Source organism: Colletotrichum jinshuiense, chromosome 1, assembly GCF_051148585.1.
Source record: "Colletotrichum jinshuiense chromosome 1, complete sequence".
NCBI classification, from domain to species: Eukaryota; Fungi; Ascomycota; class Sordariomycetes; order Glomerellales; family Glomerellaceae; genus Colletotrichum; species Colletotrichum jinshuiense.
The window spans coordinates 3,719,169-3,744,444 of record NC_139302.1 but is presented as its reverse complement, the minus strand read 5'-3'; the positions used below and the strand labels follow the sequence as shown (position 1 = coordinate 3,744,444).

The following is a 25,276-nucleotide window of genomic DNA, read 5'->3' as shown; positions in this document are numbered from 1 at the left end:
TGCGTGGTCTGAAATCTAACATGCATCTCGCAGGATTTATTTGAGTTGGTGACGTGTTGCCTTGAACGTGTGCGCACCCCGTCCATTGTTCGGTTAAAGGGGTACCAACCGGGCCCGTCCGGTACCCCTCTCTCTCGACTGACAGATTAGACCTTGGAAGCTTTTACCTTTTGAGTTCCCCCGCGTCGTCGGACCAGGCCAAGAAGGGGATCTGACTCACCTGGCCCGGCCGATCTCGCGGCTTTTGACTCGGGGGTGTATGTTGATGCGCCTGTGACCCAGGCCGCCCACGACCGTTTTAACAAACCCCGTCAACGGCCGCATTGTGGGGACGTTATGTGCTCCGGGCCGGCCTGCCCAGAAGCCCCCTCGGCGAGGACAGGGAAGTATTCGTGACAAGGGGCGGTACGCTGACTGTAGCCTGAAAGTTGGCCTGTCATCCGACGTGGGAATCAGCAGGGCGAGCCGAAAGCTGAAGGGGGGGAGGGGTTGTCCAACCTAGCGGGTGCAGGAATGGTCGGAAGACATGCGAAGCCTCCTTCTTTCCCCTGCTTCAGACATGGACGGGAACCGCAAATAAGATAAAATAAAGAAATCAAAAAGGAGAGGGCGACTCATCTCCAAAATCGGCCCTGAGACTCCCCCCTCTTCGCAGTGAATGGCCCGGGTACAGAGCTGGTGTGGTGTCGGACGCGGCGACGACAAAGGTATTCAACTTACTGGCGGTATCAAACAATCACTTTTGAAAACCCATCGGTTCTGGCCACACTCCATCATGTTTCCATGACTACCACTAGCTGCAACCTATCGAGTTAAACTACCTCCCATCGTGGAAAGAAAATCAGGGAACCTTTCCCCCAAACCAAATAATCAAAGGCGCCGGCGATGTATTAACGTAGCGAGGGTATCTACATGTAGCCCGTGGTGCCGTCAAACCCGGTACGGGATCTGTGTGTGTAAAAAAAAAAAAAAAAATAAGGCCGTTCGTTGTTGTTGATGTTTTGGTGGTGGTGGTGGTTGTTGCGCATGTCATCCTCACCCTCCGTCGTGCTTTCTCCTGAATGGTATCGAAATGTTCCTCCCTTCTCCCAACTGCCCATTGAACAAAGACCAGATACGCAAAAGAAGAAAAGAAAAGAACTGCCGAGAGCCAACGCCTCGCAATGTCGCCCTGCCAATGTCTCTGTCCTCGTCCGTCGATCGTCTTATCGCCTTATCGCCTAGGCAGGTTGTTACGGCCATATGCCCCCGCACCTCCTGTGTTCCACCCCTGATTAACGCTGTTCTTGACGATCAGTGCCGCAGCTGCGGCCGCGGCCTGCCGCTCCTTCTGTCTGTGTCTCTCCCGGAGGTAGCCGACCGCCTCGGGCCTCATACGGAGGATACGAAGGATCATATCATCGCTGGGATCCGCCTGAGCCTCTTTCCGCTTCTCCTCCTTGGCCCGCCTCATTGTGCCCAGGTTCCGGCTCATCATGATACTCTTGCCGCGGCGAATGGTGCCCATGCTTGCAAAAGCTCCGGGTCCGCCGCTGAAAGTTGGGCCGAAAGTCGGGGGCGCTGAGAGACGGTTTTCGTGCTTCTCCTGAAGGAGCATCTGTGTCGCACGCTGGGCGTTGGCAGCCGCCATGCGCTCTGATTCCCGAATAAGGTTGTCGGTCAGCTCAAAGTAGAAGAAGTTCAGGGCAGCCAGTTCATGCCACTTGGGTGACTTGAGGACATCTTGCGGTACACCCAACTGTTCGCCGGAATCGTCCTTGGCGTTGAAGAACTCGAAGAGCAGGTTTAGCCATTGATAAACAATGTCGAGTTCCTTCTGAGACAGCGGCCTCTGCGAAGATGGTTTCTCCGATAGAGGAGGTACTAACAGACTCTCAATTGCCATGAGGACCTCCTTCCATAGCCGTGTCATGACCGCCAACATTGTGGCATCCGTCAGGGTTTGCTTCATGATGGCGAAGTTCTGGTCAAAGTAATGGAACAGCGGCTGCAGGGCACCTTCAATGTCGCCCGCGGTAGTGACCGTAGGCATTGTAGAAGCTCTCTTCTTCCATAGAGCTGTCACTTGAGAGCCAATTCCACCGCCCCTGACGAGGCTTCGTAAAGTTTCATGAGATATCGTGGCGCTGATTTGAGCTCGGAGCTAGGCACGGGGTCAGCAAACGATGTTATTCCCAATATAAGTAGACATACCTTATCCGTGATCTTGCGGACCATGTCTCTCTCCGTTCGCTTCAGGTGTCGGAACGCTTTCCCAAAGTAGAATTGAATGTCATCTCGCTCGCCTTCCATGCTCACACGCAACAGAACTCTGCCCTGAGTATCTAAATCAAGCCAGTACTCGCGGGGCAGGTAATCACTAAAGTGAATAGGATCAACCTTGAGCGAAGTACGGCCGACAAAGTCATGGTCGCCAAAGGTATCGTAGTCCCAAATCGTGGCTATGACGTTGAGCGGGCCCGAGACTGTTATGTCGACGGACTCATCCCAGCGGGGATTCAAGTTCCTGTAGACAATGCGTGTCTTGTAGAGACGCTTCTGATATTCGTCTCCGAGCACCACGTAAGGGTCGCTGAAGCCACCAGGGTCGCAAGCTTTAAGATCCTCAGCCTCGACGACCTTGATGGTGAAGACGTACTTATTAGGCCGTCTGGCTTGCTGCTTGCTGAGGCCCTCGGCTCGTCGTAAAACGTCGGCACACGCATCGACATTCATGCTCTTTTCCAACTTATCCAATTCTTGCATTGCATATTCAATGTTGTTGAGCTTGACAAATGACTGCGAGATATGTTAGCGCAGTCAATTTAGATCAATGGGTCGGGAACAAACCTCTGGATAAAACTGGAAGGGTTCAGGGGCATCCTTAGTATTCCAAGCGTCTCGAGCATACTGAGCGTATTGCATGAACTTCTCTTGAGTCGTCTTATTCGCGACGGCAGCCTCCTGGGCCGTGGGCCGGTCCATCTCCTTCGCAAATTGTTTCTCAACTTCCTCGCAGTACTGGCCGATTCCAGCTGCGTATGAACGGGCGAGTGCCGTCATGAATCTGGCATGATGAACATCGCTATCCCACTCCAGTTGGTATACCTGTTCCGTAGTTTGGTTGAACATCATGAAAATATCGATGATGGAGTGGCTGTGCCGCTCCGCGTCGGTGGGTATTTGGTCGGGAGTTTGGGTGCGTACTTGGAACTGGTCCTGGTTGATGGCTTCGTCCACGAATTTGACGGTAAGCTCTTCGGCGTTGCGAACCCATCTCCAAACAAAATCCACAAGTAGTTCCTCAATTTGAAACTCAAATGGCTTGTCAGGCAAGGCGGCATGATGCGTGCGTCGCATTTCGACCAGCTCCTTGTAGAGATCGAAGCCGTCTTGCATATTGATTTCTAGGCCACTTTCTTTCGCGACCGTGATCGTCCTCTCGATGATATGCTGGGCATCCCGCTCATAACTTGGAAACATTACCTCCACCAGAACCTGCCAAGGTTTGACGCCCATGATATCAGGAATATTTCTATACCGCTTTTGAATCTTATTTGAAAGCTTGGTAACTGCCCGGCCTAGTTCGACAACATGGGTAAATTCCCATTCCGAGGCATGGTTTGGAAGTTTCTCGTGAACAAAAGCGTTGTAGACATCGGTCGCAGCATGTCTCAAACCTTCAGTCAGATGTGAGGCAAACTCCTGAGCCTGCTCCGGCTTGGCGGAAAATGCAGGGTCTGCCAAGATGTGCTCCTCCAAGAGAGTCATCACTGCCAAAATCTGTGGTGGTTTAGATTCGTAGCAGCGGATCATCAGGTCGTACAGATCGCGCAAAAGCGCATCGTAGAGACCGTGCAACGTTTGCTGGTAGACGGCAAAATCGTGAATAGTCCAGCGGCTTTGATCGATATCGGCCAAACCTGCATTGTACTGATGCAAATGCGGCGGTTTCTTCACTTCAGGAGAAGTAGACTTGACAAAGTCCATGGCAAAAGCAAGGTCTTCAGCAAGAATCTCTCTGTCAAGGAACTTTTTAGCAGCCACTTCGACGAAGGCAATCAGCCTTGAAAACTGCGGTATGCGCCAGTAGACGCAAAGTTCCACGAGTAGATCCGTGGACTGTTTTGAGATCGGGGTGTAATCCGCCGCCGGGTCGGCATGTAGCTGGTCGTAGGTCATGCAGACTTGCATGATTGCCTTGTAGAATGCTCTTGCGTCGTTCGGGATGAACGTGTAGACAACCTCATCAAAGCCTTGGCCCGAATCATCGAGGGACAAGGAGCCAAAACTGAGAGAACTGTCAAAATTCAAGGCGGAACCGTCAGGACTCGCAATGGCTTTGCTGATCTCGGAATACGCTTGCTCATCTCCAAACACGGACTGAGGTCGGCCAGGGAGCGGTTTCTCTAATCCGGCCGTTGACGTTTTGGCGAGCTCCGGTTTGACGGTCAAGATGTCAAGGATGATCTGCGAGAGATGCGGGGCCTCGGCTCTCTTCCATTCCTGAAAGGCGTCCTCAAGATCAAAGTCCTGGCTTCTCAAAGCGCCAGGTGCATCCGAGGCTAACCGTTGCTGGTAGTTCTTCATGTCCTTGATGGCGTTTTCCTCGGTCCAGATCTGTCGATTAGTGTCGATGTCAGACTGTACTTCCGAATTGGAGCGGCCAAATATGCGGGCCACAGTCAGAACTAGTGGCATGTCTTTCACATCGTAGCTCAGAGGTACAATGACCTCAATCGTAGTGCCTCCATCCTGGCTAGCGTCGATGGATAGGTTTTGATCTCTGGTAAGCAGCTTGTTTTCCAGCGTGTGCAGCCTGCTCATCAACTCGGGTCTGTCTCTGTCATGCCCCTGATCTCGAAGAGTCTGCGCCACCAGTCTGATGAACATGGCCATATGCCTATCTGCCGTTTCCTTCCACGAGTCATCCGTTGCCGATGTCAGCTGAGCATACTTTTGATTGGCCTTGGTGGCGGACGAGTAAAACATAAGAACGTAAGGCTCCAGCTTTCGGTCCTTCTCGACAGACTTTTGGAAGTTCTTTTCGGTGAATGCTGTGTATGCCTCGGCAAAGCTTCGCTTGAGAGCCGCATCATTGAAGCCTTGCATGGGTTCCTTTCCAGTAAGGACATTCTTAATTCTCTTTTCTAGGGGCTTTTGAAAGCCGTGAGGCAGCTTCATGCTGTTCGAACCCGACGAGACGAATTGGCCAACCAATTCGGTCACACTCGTATGAGACCGCTGGGCGGGTTTCGGCGCGGCGACATATTGCTTTCGTTTCTGTCTCGGTTGGAGGAGGTAGTTGAGGTAGGCGACACGCAGGGCAAAGGTGTATGCATCGTCGTGGCTGACGACGGTGATGTTGCCCCTAGACGCCCCCCTCGGCCTCATACTCGCGCGGTTGCTATTCAGGCGACGGCCTGGCATCCATGAACTCCTAGATGCGGACGACATGATTGCTGATCGCACCGGGACCGGATATGGGTGGGGTCGAAATCGGACGTTGACGACGATAACGGGGCTACGATTATCTGAGAGCTGTCATTCTCGAACCAGCGCAGAATGGCCAGCTATATAGTTCGTGGTCGTCGGTTGTCACCTTTCGCAAAAGTGACTGATCGATCTGGACGTGAAAGAGGGTTCGGGGAGCGGAGGCGGAACCGGCTGGTTGGGGATGAGGAGGTGAAGGTTGAGGTAGATGTAGCCGTGGACGGTGGTGTTGTTCGGTCAAGCAGCCGCTTGGGGACGCTCAGAAGGTTCGGGGGTTGATGTTTGGCCCAGCAGGTGACACACGTCATTGGCAGAAAAGGGGATGCGGTGACTGCCGGGACCCCTTGTACTTTTCAGGAAAAGGTGGCACGGTGGTACCTGCGGCCTTGCGCGGCGCTAAGCGGCCCCAGTCCAGGTATTTCTGTAGGGTCAGAATGGTACGTATCGGGTATCGATGATGCCTGACGGGACCCGTGGACGGGACCGGACCACTGACCACTGGCCACTGCACTCCTGGCCTGACGATACGATACGACTGTCTCTTTCCAACGAATAAATCCAACGAATGATGTGTGGGTACTAACATGTCCTAGGGCAAGGTACGTGACATCGGCCGTGAGTTGCGGTGCGACGAAGCTAGAAGCAAAGCTTGCACATGGTCCGTCAAGCAGATAAACAAGAGAGAAGCTCCTGTTGAGAGCAGCGTCGACGACGGCGATTTTGATCCAAGTCCGTCATGCAGAAAGGAGAGCTCCTTTTGAACCCCCTTATCTGAGGGTTTGTTAGGTACGCGAGACAGGCTCGAATTATGTGCTGTTGCCATGTCTTGAATACGAAGTTTTGACTCGGCTGGGTAATCGCCTAGACGTATCCGTATTCCACGCCCAAATTTACTTTGTTCGAGGCCACCCACGCAAGACAAGTTTCTTAGTCAACACCAAACGGAATATAAGCAATCCTAAACCACCGGGGTGTAATATCACATGTTTCCGCGCCATGTTTCTTGACTGATTGTTTGAACTTTCTCTTTCAATTTTCTTTATTCTCCACCGCGTCCTTAAAAAAAAAAAAAGAGGCCCAGGAGCATGTCCATGACCGTCCAAGCCAGCGAATCATTGGTTCATCCGGACCAGAGATGGAGCGGCCTGAACGCGCATGGCCAGTCCGTCATGCGCAGCTCCTCATTTCTTGGTCCTTATCTCTCTCCGCATCTGACATTTCGTGGGCATAGCTCCAGCCCTTTCGTTGTGTGACATTCATCATATCAAATTACATCCCACCGTCAGCCATCGGCATTAGACTCTCCACCAGGACGGACTACTGGACTTGCAATGGAATGAAGAGGCACTGGAACATTCTTGAGGTGTTAGGGGCAATGTCAGTTATTAGCGTTGTGCTAGGACTGGAAGACCCAGCGATTCGTCCCGGCCGGAGAACAAGCAATGGTGGCATCTGAGCTGCAACAGGATGCAAGGGGTGGAGCAGTGCACATCGCTGAAAGGTGGTAGAAGCACCGTGAGCACTGTCGACCGTCCCAATTTTGTCCGAGGATGTTCCTTGTTTGTTGGTGGGAAACTGGGGATTGCATGGTCCATTGTTTATCTCATACACGGACGAAGTCTGGATGTGCGAGCCGGAATAAGTCAGAAAAGGCGAAATTGCCCAGCACAACGCCAGCGAATAAAGGTTTACGTTGCAGAAAGCAGAAAGATTTTGATACCTCCAGACCGGCCACGTATTCACCTGCGTGGCACGGCATAATCAGAAGGGAGTGGCACGTCTCTTTTTTCTTGGTGTGTCCACCCAAGACAGGGAGAAAAGAGAAGAAAGGCCGGCGGTATTGACGAACAAGCGAATGGTGAAGGCAGTCAGCCAGTCAGTTGTCAAGGCGGCACATGCAATCATTAGGCTCGCACCGACCAACTAGTTGCTCGAAATATGGCTTACGGGCCCGTTGGCCGTCGCGGGCGCTTTCTTTCTCTGCACGAGGACAAGTCTGAAACGGTTTCTTGGCCTCCGAGGCAAAGTAAGAGTTCGTAGGCGTCCGGATTGGACACGACCCAAGGAAAATGATCGGTAGAAAGGCTCACGAGTTGCACAAACGCTAAATCAAGTGATTGAGATGCGCCTATCTGGTTCTTTTCCGGTGCCTGTCGGAGGATCAGCGATTGACTTTGAAGACGGTCCGAGTTATCAGGAAGCCCCTCTCCAAAACGCCCTCACCCTCCCTCAACCACCACCTCTGTATTTTATTTTACTTTATGCAACGCAGATGTGCGACTGACAACCATCGCCTCTAGCTACTACAGGTTGAGCTGTGGGTCCTCCGACTCTCTTGTTTCCGAGGCTCTAGATCGAAAGGGCTCGGGTGTTCCCGAGTGTTCAACAACATGAGCCGCCTTCTCTCGATGTGATGGGGACGATGAAAGTTTCCTGGCAAAAAAATATGTAGTAAAAAGACAAGGTCGCGCGTATCCATGTCTTCAGGATCTTGCTTCGCTTCCCCAAGTTGGGGGGCAGCCACCAAGGGTGGAGAGGATGCGGAGGCACTATACTACGTGCCTTGGGTACACGTCCGGTCAACTGTCAGCTTGTCCAAAGGAGGTGCCTTGCTATTTAATGCGCAGGGCAGGTGGTGTGGTCATTACATGCGCTGTGGTCACGGTTTGACGGATATTGTGCTGCTGACTCCACTATGCAAGACCACTAAAAAGGCGAAAGAGGCCGCCGTGGTAAGGGGACGTGGATGCCGTTTAATCCCCAAAAGAAGACACATGAAACCTCCCCGCCGCCTGTAAGGGGTCAGAAACCTGGCCAGGTGCTCATGTTTTGCTGAAGCATCCGTACCTACATGCCATGGCTGACAGCAGGGTAAGTATGTGCCATTTTGCCAGTGATTGATGCAGGACCACTGCAGACAAGACGGAGAGCCCAAGTGGATTGAGGCCATTGGACAGGGGTCGGGATAAATGTGAATCGGCGCCAATCTCGTCTTTGCCAACCCTGAACGTGAAGTGGGCTTGATTCAACGTCACAACGGGGGAGGGAACTTGATGGATGTCCCTCGCAGAACAAGACCAGCACGTACCTTTCCGATTAAGAGGAGGTGGCATGGTACCTGACCTTTACTCCAGACCAGCAGCCTAGCCCAGCCCACCTTCATCGTCGGCTTGTACATGTACCTGCGTGGGCTGAGTAACCAGCGCCGGAGCTAAAGTACCTCAAGGTAGACCGAGGTGAGTGTCAGAGGGACAAGTGCACCAACGGGAGTGGCAGCAGGTAGCAGCGGGCCTCTGAGGCAGACATGCCACAGCCCAGCTCCTCTTTCGATATCGCAACATTCAACCTTCGCGCATTTCCATGACTCTTTTACCCCCCTTCCATTCTACAACTACCACCACTTTGCCGGTATTTTAGCTCCCATTCCACTCGTCCAGAGCCGCCGTGGCCTCCCCCCGACTGCCCCTCGATCACGTCGTCGTCGCCTTCTGCGTCTCAAAGCTGGCCGCCCGGTCCACAGTCTCGTACCGCCTCCCCGTGGGTGTGGCTTGGCCTTGTCTTGCGTCGCCAAATGTCCACGATCCTGGCCGACTTGCGACCCCGCGCTGCGAAGCCCGCCTACGATCCCAGAGGCCCTCGTTCCGCCTCGCCTCCGACTTCCTACACTCCCATGCGCCGTTAACCCCCGGATGAATATTTCAACATGGGCATCGTTAGCAGCAGGCCCGATGACGGGGCCGCTCTCTATCTTAGAGACCAGAATCGACGTGCGATCTCCTTCGTTTGCCTGCCTGCCTGCTCATGCATGCAGCCTTGTGCATTCAATTTCCGCTAACCTGTCGACACAGTATCCATATCCTCCCTCGTCATCTCCAACCCGCGAAGACGTTCTGTCATAAACCTCGCTCCCAATGCATACCCGGCTTCCAGAATTGCCGCCTCCCGACCGCTTGGCGACAGCAGTCCCATAGAATTTGTACAGGTTCGTTGGCGCAAACAGAGTCGCCCTCTTCACACCTCCTCCCGCTTCGCCTTGAGCAACATGTAATTAACTGTTCCTGTCGCAGGATAATGAAGCCGTTGCGAGCCCGGGTGGCATCCCGAATTTTATTCTCAAGCTCACCCACGACGATGAGCTAGTCTTTACCTTTACCTTCGTCATTCGCCAAGGACAGCAGTTCGTTACCGGCGGCGCTGCTGACACCGTTGCCACTGTCGATAGCCAAATTAGCGGGTTGACATATGTCTACGCATCAACACCGCGCGAGGTGGAAAACCTTGTGACACGCGAATTCCATGCAGACCCGAACCTACACAAGAATTCCAACGTCGAGTTGGTAGGAGACTTCGGAACAGGAGGCACTTCCTCAGTTTCCTTTGAGTGGACCTGGAAATGGAAACCTCCTAAGAATATTGAAGACAGGGGAGGTGGATGGAGGAACTCTTGCAGTGTATGTTGGCCGTCGAGGCATTGTTGCTTATCGCCCTCGCTTACACCATCACAGTTCGTCGAGTATGACCCCCGCGCCCACCGTCTTCACACATTGGCCAGTTTTTCCTATTGGGTATCGAGTAAGTTTCTCCCCTTGCCTGTTGTATGCGCCTTATGACTGACAACACTATAGACGGAGCTTTGCCTCTCAGTCAGCCCAATTCGCCATCCCCTCCCTTCCTCTTGACTGCGCCACCCAAGATACGAGTTGCCTCAAGCCAGTCCGTCGATTCTCGAATCAGCCATGCCGAGTTGGATGAGCCCTCGTCGCCCTTACCTGGCAACCAGTCTTCCACCACTCTACTTCCCCTGCAACAGTCTGCGCAGGAACCTGTCAAAGTGGATGTGGCATGTCCTAAGCCCACCGATGATGTTCTTGTTCCAGATGATGGACCAGTTTTCAGAGCGACAATCAAATCGTTGGAGCAAAAGACTGGCAATATGCGCACGCAGATGAAGCGCGTGCTCAAGATGGCGAAACAAGCGCATGAGGCTCAGGTAGAAGCCAACAAGAACTTCTCCGAATTCATCGACACGCTGCGCGAAGCTTCCTCTACAAATGCCAATGCTGTCCAGCCAGCCATCGAACACTATTTTGACAAAATTGCCCGGGAAATTCTGTCGTACGAGCGTCAAAACACGGTCAATCTCAAGCGAATTGTTATTGATCCAATGGACAAATTCTACACCGTGGATATCAAGCAAGCCGAATCCAAGAGAAGAGATTTTGAGGAGGAGAGCAAGGATTACTACGCTTACGTCTCGCGATATCTCGGACAGCGTCACGATTCCGTGAAGGCCAAGAAACTTGCGGAGAGTGATTCGAAGTATCAGACCAAGCGCCGCAACTTTGAACTCAAACGATTTGACTATTCAAGCTTTATGCAGGACCTCCATGGCGGCCGGAAGGAGCAGGAAGTACTGTCCCACCTCACCAGATACGCCGACGCCCAGACAAAGACTTTCCTCGACGCGGCAAAGAAGATTGATACTCTTCTGCCGCAGCTGGAGGCACTCTCAAGCGAAGTGCAAGAGGCCGACAAGGAATACCAATACCAGAGGCGTGAACGAGAGGAGAAGAGAAGACTCCTTGAAAAGAGTAACCAGCCGTACAACGAGCCTGAGCCCATACCAGCAGCAAGCACAAGTACGGGTCAAGTCGCGGGTTCAAACGGAAATGCATACGTTTCTGATAGCGATCTTGGCCGAGCAGACAGCACAGGATCACAGCTGAAGGCCGGACTTTCTTCCGGCTCGAACCCTACCGTAGCCATGGCGTCTCCTGAGCTCTCTAGGTCCCCGGGCAGTCTTGGCAATTCCTCGGTTGGTAGCCCTGCTCAAGCTTCAAAGTTCAAAGGAATCCGCGACCTGGAGGAGAAGGATTACGGGCAGCTATCTAGCACCAGCAGCACCCAGCGAAAGGAGGGACTGCTATGGTCTCTAAGCAAAGCTGGCAACCACGTCGACCCCCGCAATTTGAACAAGCAGGGTTGGCACAAGTAAGTTTCGCAACGGTCCGTGGTGTCTTGCACATTCTGACAACTCATAGATTCTGGATTGTTCTTGACCAGGGTAAGCTCTCAGAGTACAGTAACTGGAAACAGCGGCTGGATCTGCACAACGATCCAATCGACCTGAGAATGGCATCTGTGAGAGAAGCTCGCAATGCCGAGCGTCGATTCTGCTTCGAAGTCATTACGCCCCAGTTCAAACGCGTCTACCAGGCCACATCCGAGGAGGACATGAATAGTTGGATAACCTCTATCAACAACGCACTGCAAAGTGCAGTTGAGGGTCGAATTATGAGGGACAAGTCTACTCCCAGCGACTCAGGGTCTATCAAGAGAGACATTGGCTCCATCCTTACTGGCAAGAGCCCTTCCGTTGGACACAACAGTCACCATCACACGAGCGCCAACAGCGGCGCACCAGTCCGCCGAATAACTGTCGGGGCTCGACCGAGCACGCACCGATCCACCAGCTCAAGTTACGATGAAAATCCCGACAAATTGCTGCAACTGCTTCGCGATAACGACCAAGGCAATTGCTGGTGCGCTGATTGCGGGTCAGGGACAAAGGTCGAATGGGTTTCGATCAACCTAGCCATCATTCTTTGCATTGAATGTAGTGGCATTCATCGCTCTCTCGGCACGCACATCAGCAAGGTGCGGTCTTTAACCCTAGATATCAATTCCTTCACCTCCGATATTGTCGAGCTCCTGCTTCTTGTTGGAAATAGGGTGTCGAATATGGTTTGGGAAGCGAGGCTTGAACCTGGCTTGAAGCCGGCACCCCAAGCAACGCGGGAGCAGCGGCTGAGGTTCATCACAGCCAAGTACGTGGATAGAGCGTACGTTGAGCCGATCTCGGCGACTCTCTCGCGCTATCCAACCCCCGAAGACACGCTGTTGGCGGCCATTAAAAAGAACGAAATACAGCAGGTGATTTACGCACTGGCTTTGAGGGCCAGTCCCAATGTGACAGACAGGTCTCGCGGAACGCACGCGGTCTTCTTGGCATTGGCAGCTGCTGATCCTGCATCGCCATCCCCAACTCCAGGCCAACCCCCAGAGACGGACAGAACCGTGACATTCCCAGTGGCAGAGATGCTGTTGCAGAATGGTGCCGAAATGCCACCCACGATGCCTGCTTTCCCGCTGAGCCGGAGTGGGCAATTATATATTGAAGAGAAGCGGGGACGAAACACGGGATTCTCGAATGATACCGTCGGGTCATTGCCCGGCGCCCTTAGCCCTAACGAGAAGTTCCAACGAGAACGGGATGCTCGACTGCAGAAAAGAGTGAGCGCGGGAGGTCGTCTGGCTAAGAGCCCGATTCCGGAAAGGTAGCGACCTACTTGTTTCGAGCGGCTGGGACAGTTGAACATGTGCCTTGCTTTCGCAATGCACGTAAGGCGCCGGTCTTCTCTTGAAGTTCGCTTATCAGCATACGACTATGACTTTGAGTGTGATGATGGATGAAAACACCTTGGCATTGACTGGGAGGCGGAGAGGAACGCTTGGCGCACTTGACTGTCATTATCAGGAGGTATGTTGCGCTTTGCGGCCTTGGTATTTTGCCAGGCGGAACATCATTTCATCGCAGGGCATGGGGAGGATCACGGGCCATGTTCTCGCATTTAGCATGTGTATTCTTTGATGGCAGACGTCCGCGGCGAGGCTTGCACATTGGAGTAGTCCTCGATTGGAAAAGGGCGAGGGTTTGGGAGACAGATGAACGTTGCGTGCTCGTGCTTGCCTGTGTGTATAGATAGTAATAGTAATGAAATGACGAATACAAAGCAGTTATGTACATTTCGTTTATGCAGAAGCTCAAAGATTCTCGGATGCGGTTCCGTAATGACGTGACTCGGCGACTGGGTGAGTTGCACTGCAGTCCCTCTGAACCGGGATAACGAACGGCAAGTCGCTTGGTGGCAGGTGAGCCACCCGCGTGGTTTGGTCAGGATAAATCACGCCCCAATTTTGGCGTCGCAGCCACTCTTTCCGAAAAAGGAAATCAAAGAAAAGGAACGGAAATTCAGGTACTAGATACAGGGTCACATGCGGAGGGAGTCGGTCACCTTTCGCTCCCTACCAAGGTCCCATTGGAGCACGCCGCTAAGCGGGCGCATGATGCTCTGTCTCGGTTGACAAGTGGAGGTGACAGCACGGATGTACGCGCAAACTGGTTCGCCAGTCATTAATGAAGGGTCTTTCCAACACGGGCGGAAAGACGGGTGGTTTTAGCTATGACGTCCAGAGGGATGGCTGACCAGGATGTCAGGATCCAAGCATGGAATTATGGGTAATGGCCGAGTGATTCATGGGGTTTCGACTACGGATGGCGGAGTGCGCGGCAGTGCGGCCCAGATGTGAATAAGAGATGGCGCGTGAGTTCAGTTCTCCGCCACTTGGGAAGGAGAAGGCGGTGGTTAGAAAGGGAACGAACTTGGGAGCACCGTCTCACGTGGTCGCCTGTCTGCTCAGCCATCGCGATCGGGAGGCGGATTCAAATGGAGCAGAGGAGTCATTCTGGTCCCGTATCGAGTTGAAATGATCAACCGTCCATCCCCCCCCCCCCCCCCCCCCCCCACAACCTTTTTCCTCTTCCCAAGTAAGCACCAACACGACCCAGGCTGGAGCATCCTATGTCATTCCTCTTGCGACCTGCCAACCTGCGCCTCTCTATCCCCAGTATTTGCCTTCAAATCCGCTGACTGGACGAACATTTGTGGAACTTGGGAGGTTTGGATCTTTGAGGACACCAGCTACTGGATACTTGATGCTGAATTCTGGATACTGAAAGTCTACCCAGGACGCTGGGAGTCCAGTCCTCCAACTGGCCCGGGACATAGAGTTCAAAGGCGGAACAACCGATGGACCGCATTTCTAGGCTTCCGCGACTCAACCGCAGTCATCCAAACTTAGGCGACCCACCTTTCCTGCACGGTCCTCAGCCCGAGTAGAGGAAGACCTTGCCAGGTCTGAAGTGGTATTCAGCCCAGTACCCATCAGCCCAGCAGGCACCAAGTACCCTGCCAGGGAGGACCTGACCCGGCAGCTCACACAGGCAAGACAAGCCTACTCCGTAGTGCCAGGGCAGTCGGTGCTCACCTCACGTCCTCTCTCCACCTGGTACTTCCCAGCCCAGCCGGTAGCTCCCCCATTTCCATCCAGGCTACTCACCGCGCTCACTCCTCGGTACTTGCCTTTGCTGAGCATCTGGTTTATTAATGGGAGCCTCGCCATCGCCTCTCCCTTAGGCAACACTCCCACTCCATCACCAAATACGTTACAACATTCACACACGTACACGTTATCCCCATAGTTGTGTGCACAAATCGCTGCGGTGTCTGCTTGTTATACAGAGATCGTCACACCTGGGATCCATTAATCACCACCTACCTTACCTTGCTCGCCTGCTGCCTTCCCACTTGCGAATCGAACAATACCGTAATATTTCCAACCGAGGTCATGGCTCCTCCCACCGAAAAGAGCCAATTGAAACGTCAAAGAGTGAGTCGCATGTTGTTCTATCCGGCCATCTGGTGTGCGATCCTAAACCGTTCCCCCCTACCAAAGGGTTCACTGCCAGAATCAGACGTGGATGCGAAAAAGCCCCGCCGCTCCGAGAGGATATCGCCGCACGATGCCGACAAGACCCCGGTTTCCAACAGGCACCAGCTCCCCTCACCCGTGACGAGATCCGGCGATTCGGACGAGGGCTATAAGGAACATACCGCCACACCTCCAGAAGGACGGCCCAGTCAGGTTAATCATCGTGATAAGGACGACGCGTCACAAGCCGTTGCCAACATCTCCTCGCCGCCACAGGACACACAGGCATTTTCGCAATACCCCCCCGAGACCAAGGATGCCCTCTCTGACGAGGTCGAGGACGAGGCAAAGGAGGGCGTCTGGGGATACTTGTTTCCGCTCGATACGAAATATGGCAAGTGCTTGGTCATGAAGAAGAGGGCCGCCTGCCCATTGTCTGATGCCAACGAGTTGAAGGCGTCGACAGACAAGGATCGGAAGGGGAAGTCGCCTTTGAAAAAAGAGGAGGAGGCATACGAGCATACAAAGATAAAGGGCGTCGCCTCGGGCGGTTACTTGATTGGGCGTCACCCAGAGTGCGGTAAGCTCACGATCTGTTCCTGAATGTGGGCGCGACAATGCTAACAAAACGCAGATATTGTCGTGGACGACCCGGTCGTCTCAAATCGGCACTGCTTGATATTCACTGAGAACAAGGGTGGCGACACGGTGGCCATATTGGAGGATCTCTCTAGTAACGGAACCTTCGTCAACGAGGCCAACGTGGGCCGGAATAAGCGGAGAGAGCTTCAAGAGCAGGACGAAATCGCCGTCCTGGATAAGGCTCGATTCATCTTCAGATACCCAAAGAGCCGACAATCGAGCGCCTTCCTCCAACAATATACGCTTTTGGAGAAGCTCGGCAAGGGCCATTTCGCCGAGGTCTTTCTATGTGTTGAGAAATCTACCGGCCAAAGGTACGCCGTCAAGATCTTCACAAAGACACCCGGCATGGAGGAGAGGTCGAAACAAGAGGGTCTACAACAGGAGATTGCCGTTCTCATGGGCGTTAGTCACCCCAACGTTCTCTGCCTGAAGGACACCTTCAATGAACGTAGTGCCGTCTATCTGGTACTGGAGCTGGCACCTGAAGGCGAGCTGTTCAACTTCATTGTGATGAAGCAGAAACTCACCGAGGACGAGACACGCACGCTGTTTAAGCAGCTGTTCCAGGGCATCAAGTACTTGGTAAGTTCTACTCGCCATACTCGAATGGGTCAAGTATTAACAGGTACAAGCATGATCGTAACATTGTGCACCGAGATATTAAACCCGAGAACATCTTGATGGTTGACAAGGAACTTCACGTCAAGCTGGCTGACTTCGGCTTGGCGAAGATTATTGGCGAGGAGTCTTTCACCACGACTCTTTGCGGTACACCAAGCTACGTGGCACCAGAAATTTTGGCCGAGGGAAGAAACAGAAAGTACACCAAAGCAGTAGACATTTGGTCTCTTGGTGTGGTGCTGTACATTTGCTTGTGCGGCTTCCCACCATTCTCGGATGAGCTCTACTCAAAAGACTTCCCCTTTACGCTTTCACAGCAAATCAAGAGCGGGCGTTTCGACTATCCCTCGCCGTACTGGGATTCCGTTGGTGATCCTGCGCGTAAGTGGTCTTGCAATTGGTCATGTTCTTGCTGAGACTAACTTACACTGTTACAGTTGACCTGATTGACTCCATGCTGGTCGTAGATCCCGAACGTCGGTTTACCATCGACCAGTGTCTCAGCCATCCCTGGATGACTCAAAACCTGCCGGGTGTCAATGACAGCACCGATGGCTTGGTCGGCGGTATCCAAGGCTTGGAGGTTCACCGGCGGGGCATTGTCAGGGAGCGTACATTACTGAGCTCTCTGAATTCAGTGCAGGTCGCAACCAGAGCGCCAGTTGGAGTTAACCAGAAGCCGGTCCACATTTATGCTAAGAACACAAAGAAGCTGGCACCGAAAGAGGCAGATCCTCACGGGCAAAGAAATGTCGGCGAGTTCGTAGAGATGGGCGGAAAAGGCGATGAGGCTCTGTTCGGCACGGACGGGGAAAGCATATACTCCAAAGAGGATATTGTTGGCGGCAAGACGAAGAATGGCGGGAAGTAAGGCCTGTAAGACTCTTTTTGTGTTTATTCGTCAGGAGCATGGGTTATGGGAATGGTGTGTTTGCGGACAACATTCGGGGCTGGGTTTGAATTTGTTGGCTTCCCGACCCCTGTCTGGCTATCCTGACGTTATGTATTACCCTTTTGGCATCGGCGACGATGGGTTTATTGGCTGTGTCGCAGGCTTGGGGAAACGATCGTTTGGTGTCGCATTGGACAGCCGCTACAGAAATGCGAGCACGGATGGGCAAAAGTTTGGCGTTTGACATTGTCTTCCAGTCAACGCACTGGGCACGATACAAATATAATATACGACGTGTTTTCTTGTCGGTAAGATGGCTCTGATAACACAGGGCAAGGTAGAACGAGCTGCTTCGTACGTTGCATTCCAACACAGGCTCCCAAGGGTCTTATTCTACATCTTGCCCCAGGTCTTGCAAAACACAATAAATGGCCGGGTCGGTGAACGACAGAACGGGAGCAACTGCCGCTATACCGGCTCCCGGAGAAGCGATGCGGCGTACCAGACGCCTGGAGTGGGGTAGCACGGAAGAGGAATGATCGGGACCCAGCCGGGAGGTTTGACCTCGAGTCCTCCAATAGCTCCTCAACAACTCCATTTGGGTCATCAGTGCTCAATTTTGATATTGTTAGAACCAGGCAAGAATTTTATATGTTACCGAATCGGTTTTGCAAACAAAATAGTTAGGCAAGCCTTGGTGAATGCCCAGATGCTTACTTGAAATCCCCGGTACCCCGCCTCGGGCAGCTCCTGCCGCAGGTTTCTCCTCTTCACCGCCTTCGCCTAGAGCCCCGCAAACGTATTAGCGGCCTCTTTTCGCACAGAAATGTGGTGGCAGAAAAAATTGCCCTGTGGTCCACCACGCAAACACCCCTCCATCAACGACCGGTGCTTCGCAATCGACGAGTTCGACTCACCGCACGACAGACCGACCCCCTGTCTCCGTTTTCTCAAACGACACGCCCCCTCTCTCTACACACTTTCGGCCGTCTCTTTTTTTCCGGGTTCCTCCTCATCGACATTTTTTCCATCTCCGCATAAACCATCCCCCCCCCTCCACGTCGTTTGTGTCCCCGAAACCACCCTTTCGTCGACCCAAAGAAGAAAAGCCGGAAATCATGGCGGCGGGAGCGAAGCAACAGGCGCAGCCGCAGCTGCTCTTCGTGGACGGCTCCTTCCAGGAGCTCGCCCGCGAAATGGCCGACTATCTCCACATTGCCGACGAGGTCAAGCCTCTGGTCGACAACGAGGCCAAGAAGGAGGAGGTGCTGAGCAAGCTGGTGCGCTCATCGGCGGCGCTGACGTCGGTCCCCGAGAAGGAGTTCACGGCCGCCTCCAACCTGATGGTCCACCTCGTCCTTCAGTCCGAGGACCCCAAGAAGCACCTGCCCGCCCTTTGCCAGGCCTTCAGTAAGCCCATCGCCTCGAGCCCCGTCAACGGCGTCGGCTTGAGCCTGAACGCCCTTAGCACCATCTTCAACCTTATCGCCCCCGAGAACCCGATCCGATTCAACGTCTTCATGGCCATCCTGCGCTTCCTCAAGACGCATTCCATGTTCGATGCCGTCCAGCCCTACCTGAAGCACCTTCCCAACTGGTTCGAGGAGTGGGCCACCGGCGAGGAGTACCAGAGGCAAATGTACGAGGAGATTGCCGAGGTTGCCAAGGAGGCTGGCAAGGAAGAGTGAGTTAACACTTAGACCGTCGCAAAATGATACAGAAAACAGAAAGGCTGATACGGGATACTTATTTGTTTGTAGGGAGAGCTACGAGTACATTCTCAAGGCCCTGCGCACCTTCGACGCCGACGACAAGGAGGAGATTGGCTCCGAGGACGCCCAGAGGCTATCCCTCCGCGCGGTCCGCGACGCCCTGCTGTCCAACACACACTACCTCCTCAACGACATCCGCAGCATACCCTCGGTCCAGAACCTCAGCGAAACCCACCCCGTCTACTCTCAGCTCCTCGACATCTTCGCCGAGCAGGACCTCGAGGACTACAACGACTTCAACGACGAGCACGAGGGTTTCATCGAGAAGGAGAAGCTCGACCACGACAAGCTCCACCGCAAGATGCGCCTCCTCACCTTCGCTTCCCTCGCCGCCCAGACTACAAGCCGTCGCATCGAGTACTCCGCCATCGCAAAGGCCCTCCAAGTTCCCGCCGAGGAGGTTGAGATGTGGGCCATCGACGTCATCCGCGCCGGTCTCGTCGAGGGCAAGCTCTCTCAGCAGGACCAGGTCTTCCTGATTCACAAGGTCACCTACCGTGTCTTCGGCACGCGGCAATGGCAGGAGCTCGCCACCCGTCTGGACTCGTGGAAGGCCACGTTCTCGAACCTGTACGAGGTCATTCGCAAGGAGCAGGCCAATGCCAAGGCCCAGAAGGAGCGCGAGGCGCAGGAGGCTGAGCGCAAGTCGCAGAACGCCGGTACCGAAGGAGCCGGTGGTCGCCCTCAGAGACAGGGACGCCGGGACAACAACCAGCAGCGTGAGCCTAGAGAGCCCCGTGAGCCGCGCGAGCCCAAGGAGCGGACGGATAACGACGACTAAAGAGGGAATGGTCGATTCGTCGTTGTTGAGCAGTCGATGAGAGTTTTCCCTTGCCTTGCTTCGGTTTCTTCCTTCTACCTCCAAAACACCCATGGCCAAGGGCCGTGAAACAGGGTTTGAGAAAAGAAAAGAGTCGGAAAACGTGAGCATCCTATGGCAAAAAGGGGGGACCATTAGTGTTTATGTAATTACGGCGAGGAGAAACAAGGGACGTTTTATGGCCGAGTTATACGGATAGAGCTGAGCCTTGAAATGCTGCGGGGACATGTTTTTTATGACGTGGTTCAAGGAGACTTGGAGAGAGCTCGGTTGCGGTTCGACATACTGCACATGACATGCTGCTTTGCTGCATTGCGGAAAAGTAAACGTCTTTTTATAGGGAGTCCCGAATGAATCCGGCGTAACGAGAGATTTAGGATACAGACGTCTTTTGAACGCTTTTGCCCTTGCCCTTGCCCTTTGGCGCAGTGATGAGGAAGAAGGAGCGGGAACGCCGAGCCACCCCATGATGTGACGATTCACTCCTTTGATTCTTCTTGCTTTATTTCCCAATCCTTGATGTTGGGCAGCGTTTGTTTCGGTATTGAGCCCCCTTTCCTTGGGAGAGAGGAGGCCCGGGTGACAAGCTCCGAAGTAATCTTTCTCTTTTTTCTCTTTCTCTAGGTATACAAGGCACGACAAAGGAGAATAGAAGTCTCAAGTACAGATTTCTTACACGCACGCAGCGAGACCTCTGTCGAGGGTCTGCGCAGCGATCACACCCCCCTAGTTTCCCTTTCCGCACTCTATGTGGTTTTTACCCCCCTTGGCCTCTTCAAAATGCCGCTGTCTCACTGCTATTTTCCCATTCCCCCATCCCCGGAAAAGCCTACAGGATGTTTCAGAACCCCAGAACCATTAAATGTTGTTCTCTCTTGAAGGGGGCGGAAGCAGGCAGGTGGAGATAGAACGATGGGCCGTTTGCTAGCCAGCAGCAGCACAAAGGCACACTCCCCACCCTACCTCGAATCGTAAGTGGCCTTGCTCAGTGGGCTTTCATCTCTTTAGAAACCCTCGCCAAAGCGCTTCGCAAGCTCCTGGCGAGTCTTGCTGTAGACGTCCTGCGGCGTGGGGGTGGCGTCAAGCTTGACGACGCGGCCCTCCTTTTCAAAGTAGTCGACGACGGGCATGCTCGTCTCCACAAAGGTGCGGAAGCGCTTGCGGATGCTTTCGGCGTTGTCGTCGGCGCGGCCGCTAGTCTTACCGCGCTCGAGGAGACGGCTCTCCATCACAGCCTCGGGGCAGTCGTAGAACAGCACCAGCTTGGCGGGGCAGACAGTCTCCTCGAACTTGATGGCCTGGTCCATCTTCCTAGGGAAGCCGTCAATGAGAAAGCGCTTGTTGCCCTTGGTCTTGATGGTCTCGGTCATGGCGTTCTCGAGGAGCTGGACGGTGACCTCCATGGGCACAATGAGGCCGTCCTTGATGTAGTCCTTGATCAGCTGGCCGAACTGGGAACCGGGACGGTCTTGCTCGGCGCGGAGGAGGTCGCCGGCTGAGAGGTGGGTGAAGCCGTAGTCAGAGACCAGCTTTGCGCATTGGGTTCCCTTGCCGGCTCCGGGGCCGCCGAGGACGAAGAAGACTGTTACTTCGGAGGGAGAGAAGGTCGGTGTAGATTTGGCGGGGGAGGGGAGAGCGGCGTTGGAGCCGGGGGCGGGGAGGGCGACCATGTCTGTGGTTCGTTATTAGTCTGAGGTGTCAAGAAGACGCGATTACAGCTTAGGGGTGTAGTAGTCGAGTACTGAAGTAGTTGCTCTGAGGGGGGATTCGTTGCGTCTTCGTGGTGGGGACGGGTGCGTTGTTATGTATAGGGGAGAAAGAGTTGAAGAAGATGGCTTACCAACTCTCTGGTCGACAAGGAACTTGTATGCTAAGGTGCCGGCGCCGACGACGACGACGAAAGGCCAGAACTTAATGCCAGTGGACTTCTTGGGAGGCTCGGAGGAGTAGAAGCGACGCGCCGGGAATCGCTGCTGGAGACGGAAAGCAGATCTCGAAGAAGAGGTCAACACATTAGAGCGGAGAGAAGAAAGAGTGGAAGAAGTAGAGGAAGCTCGGGAGAGCAGACGGGGTGCGATTGGATGCATGACGAGCGGTGTAAGGGTCGGGCTGACAATGGCAATGCAAAGTGACGACGGCTATGACCAAGAAAAGAGAGTGACAACTTGGCTCTGGGGTGGTGGTGGTTTGAAACTTGTCCTGCTTCCACGAGTGGGAAGCTAAGGTGCTAGGGGCAGGCGTGGGCTGCACGTACAATTTTGGGTGGACTGCGCTGGCTCTGGTGGGGCAGGTTGGGGGAATTGGAGATTGGCATTGGCATTGAGAGGCCCCCTGACGTATGCCCACTGGGCTTCGGTCGGTCCAGATTTCCTAGCTGTTCTGGCCAGGGTGCGGTCGCTGGTCGCGCTATCACGTGGGAAAGGCCGGTTGGGATAAGCTTTCGTCCCTTTTGCGGTTTCGTCCTAGCACAGGCACGTCTGCTGGTCTCCGTCTTCTGGCAGCTGCGCCGATGGCACCAATCGCTGAATGTCCCCTTCCCAAGTAAAGGTGAGACCTTGGTTCGGTTGACTTTGTCGGCTGGCTGGCCTTCTCTTTCAGGGACAGGCCTTAGACTGTCATACTTGTCCTCTGAGTATGATTTTGCCTATTCACGGGACTCTTGTCTTAACTGCTCAGACCGCAGAAACAATTCTGCTTGGACTAAACACAGCTGCCAATCACAAGGACCTGTCGGCTGGGATATCCCGATCACATGTTGTGCCGCTTGTCGACCCCTTGCTGGCTAGTGTCATCCCAACTCCTGGATCGTCTTGTGACGGCCGTCTAAGATCTAATTCGCAGGGCCCGGCGTAGTTTACCAATCCATGCACGGTTCTGTTAGTTGAGCAGGCGACAGTATCGGGAGAGCGACATGGCCGGAAAGGAATACTCGCCGTAAACTCCGGATCCAAGAATAGCCTAAGGCATACCTAAGAGCAAGGAAAGCACTACACCAATCTTGGCACCAATGAGCCCAGACTTGACTTCTTTATTGCCAAGTGAGCTAGTGCTGTGAGTCAGCTTCAATACAATCTATGCAATCATGTTCAAGGTTGGGTCTCATGTCCAGCATGAATCAAATATTTGCCCCGTCGAGCCGGACCGTTGAATACCCCCCCAGCTACGACTCTGGCCCTGATAGACAACGCTTGGAGGGAGGGAGGAAGGAAGCTTGAACCCGTCTTGGCGATTGACCTTGCACGGAATTCCACGCCGATATAGTATTCTAAATAAGTCACTAGGCAATGAAGTTTGACGCATGGCAAACACTGCAAAATCCCAGATAAGGACGTAAACTAATGTTCTTGCGAATCTAAGCAGTCGCCGCAACTTGGATACCTAGTATGCTCCACTTTACTTCTCCGGTAATATCGTTTGGCACCACCTCCGAATAATTCGGCCCTGCAGCCCCACATCGGAAGATCCGGAGCTGGTCAAGTTGACCCGGCAGACGGTAAGCTCATTGCAAAGTTCCGTTCTTCCAAAAGCGTCTGAACTGAGTGGCAAACAAGAGTAGGTGAGCGGGCTTGTACCCTTGCATGAAGTAGAATATAAATCTCAACTCGATATAATGTATATCAGCATTTATTAATCATGCATCGTCCTCAAATCCAACCAGCTTCAGGCTCTCGGTCCACAAACGCTTCTCCGTCAGGGGATCATAAGCAGCCGGTGCATATCCAGGTCTGAAAACCACACCGTCAGGCGAAGCCTCCTCGGCCTCAGAAACATCATCAAGATACCTGCCCCCCTTGCCCTCCCATTCCTTCGCGACGGCACCCCAGACAGACGTCGCAGCGCCCTGGGCGGGGCTCTTCATCCACTTGCCAATCTCTGGGTCCTTCACCACCTCACTCAACTCGGGCGTGTACCTCAGTAGCGGCGACTCAATGCCACCCGGGTGCAGGCTTACAGCGTGGAGGCCCTTGGAGCCGTAGCGGCGGTCGAGCTCGTTAGCGAAGTGGACGTTTGCAAGCTTGGCTTGGCCGTAGGCGACCCAAGGGTCGTATTCGATCGTGTGGTTGAAGTTTAGGTCGTCAAAATGAATTTTCCCGGTGCGGTGGCTAGATGAGGAGACGGAGATAACGCGAGAGTTAAACTCCGGGGTTGATGAGGCGAGGAGGGTTGGCTTTAGTAGCTGGAAGAGGAGGAAGTGGCCTGGGTTCTCGTGTTAGTGTATAATCATCATGTAAGAGAGTTCTAAGAATACCTAGGTGGTTTGTTCCAAATTGGGTTTCAAATCCATCTGTGGTTTTTCCTCTGGGGCATGCCATAACACCTGGGAAGGTTGTTAGCTTGTATCAACTACAATGAACCAGGAGAACAAACCGGCGTTGTTGATAAGTACATTCAACTTCTCAGACTTGCTCAAGAACTCCTTGGCGCCTTGTCTAACACTGTCAAGGGAACCAAGGTCCAGCTTGATAACCTCAACCTTTCCAGGCTTGCCGTCCGAAAGGATGTCTTTAGCAACCTCCTCGCCCTTGGGAATATCACGGACGGTGATGTAGACATCAGCACCGGCGACGTGAAGGGCCCTAGCAGTTTCAGGACCGATACCACCGGGCGAGCATCCCGTAACCAAGACTACCTTGTCGGCCCACTTTCCGACGAGACCTTGATCTTCAACAACTTGGATGGCTGTAGGGCGGGAGTCTCCCGGGCCACTGGGGTTTCTGTGCTGCTGGAGGTAGGGTGACAGACGGGACATTGTATAGAGTAACGAGTGAAACCTTTATGGATTGTGGTTGCTGATGCAATGAACTGAATTGAAAATGGGTTTGCGGAAGCGATCGTTTCTTGTAAGCTTTGGAGGGAGAAAGCTGGCTTGTTGTTCGATTATCACAATTTTGTCGATGCCAATCGTTCATATGCCTTTTATATCAAAATGATGGCCGGGGAGCCACAGGCATCACAAACATTTTTAGGATCGTGTGCATAGATTATACGAGCAACCTGACATTACTGGATGGAGTTAAGACGGTAGTATCTAATTAATGGCGACGTGCATGGGCTTACTGGGCCAAAACCTAACACCTCCCTGGTTGGGTAGGTTTCTCCGTCTTTGAGAGAATGCGCCATGCCCAAGCAGCCAGCACCTACAACTTATTTTTGCACGCCAAGTTCCCAACTTTGCGGTATATGAGGGCAACGACAGTCACCGATGGTCGAGCTGCTATGAGAAGCAACAGCTACTAGAATAGTTCCAACAGCTGCTAGATTATGATTTCCCGTGTTGCGACTTGTCGCGTCAAGTGCAACCGGTTCTGATTTACAGCAATGGAAGCGTCGCTGTTCGACGGATCATTTGCGGACATTGGTCCTTAATGCATTAGCCCGTTGAGTCCGTCCTTTGGATGGTTCATCGAGGATTAGTGTGATGGCGTTGGAATTGAGTCCAGTGTCCGGCGAACGCTAACAGATGAGGTAATCATGGCGGACATAAAGGTAATAGGCGATAAG

At 53.5% G+C, this 25,276-nt stretch overlaps 6 protein-coding genes across 6 annotated transcripts; 3 read left to right on the top strand and 3 right to left on the bottom strand.

Annotated features, from left to right (window-relative positions):
• Positions 1-1,213: 1,213 nt before the first annotated feature.
• Positions 1,214-5,436, bottom strand: EsH8_I_000947 (C2 domain-containing protein; the record flags this gene model as incomplete). The annotated part of the gene is made up of 3 exons (XM_083268360.1): positions 1,214-2,143; positions 2,194-2,778; positions 2,830-5,436. The coding sequence occupies 3 exons, from the start codon at positions 5,434-5,436 to the stop codon at positions 1,214-1,216; spliced, it is 4,122 nt and encodes a 1,373-aa protein (XP_083118798.1).
• A 3,739-nt stretch (positions 5,437-9,175) lies between these two features.
• EsH8_I_000946 (ADP-ribosylation factor GTPase-activating family protein) lies at positions 9,176-12,813 on the top strand (the record flags this gene model as incomplete). Its single annotated transcript, XM_083268359.1, has 6 exons — positions 9,176-9,239; positions 9,321-9,454; positions 9,540-9,923; positions 9,978-10,044; positions 10,098-11,463; positions 11,514-12,813. 6 exons carry the CDS (start codon positions 9,176-9,178, stop codon positions 12,811-12,813), a joined length of 3,315 nt encoding a protein of 1,104 aa, XP_083118797.1.
• Positions 12,814-14,940: 2,127 nt separating this feature from the next.
• EsH8_I_000945 (kinase-like domain-containing protein) lies at positions 14,941-17,161 on the top strand (the record flags this gene model as incomplete). The annotated part of the gene is made up of 5 exons (XM_083268358.1): positions 14,941-14,982; positions 15,049-15,604; positions 15,659-16,251; positions 16,302-16,671; positions 16,728-17,161. The coding sequence occupies 5 exons, from the start codon at positions 14,941-14,943 to the stop codon at positions 17,159-17,161; spliced, it is 1,995 nt and encodes a 664-aa protein (XP_083118796.1).
• A 1,139-nt stretch (positions 17,162-18,300) lies between these two features.
• EsH8_I_000944 (uncharacterized protein) lies at positions 18,301-19,735 on the top strand (the record flags this gene model as incomplete). The annotated part of the gene is made up of 2 exons (XM_083268357.1): positions 18,301-18,866; positions 18,943-19,735. 2 exons carry the CDS (start codon positions 18,301-18,303, stop codon positions 19,733-19,735), a joined length of 1,359 nt encoding a protein of 452 aa, XP_083118795.1.
• Positions 19,736-20,778: 1,043 nt separating this feature from the next.
• EsH8_I_000943 (uncharacterized protein) lies at positions 20,779-21,861 on the bottom strand (the record flags this gene model as incomplete). Its single annotated transcript, XM_083268356.1, has 2 exons — positions 20,779-21,446; positions 21,615-21,861. The coding sequence occupies 2 exons, from the start codon at positions 21,859-21,861 to the stop codon at positions 20,779-20,781; spliced, it is 915 nt and encodes a 304-aa protein (XP_083118794.1).
• A 1,544-nt stretch (positions 21,862-23,405) lies between these two features.
• On the bottom strand, positions 23,406-24,524 carry EsH8_I_000942 (uncharacterized protein; the record flags this gene model as incomplete). Its single annotated transcript, XM_083268355.1, has 3 exons — positions 23,406-23,971; positions 24,024-24,092; positions 24,143-24,524. The coding sequence occupies 3 exons, from the start codon at positions 24,522-24,524 to the stop codon at positions 23,406-23,408; spliced, it is 1,017 nt and encodes a 338-aa protein (XP_083118793.1).
• Between the last annotated feature and the right edge of the window lie 752 nt (positions 24,525-25,276).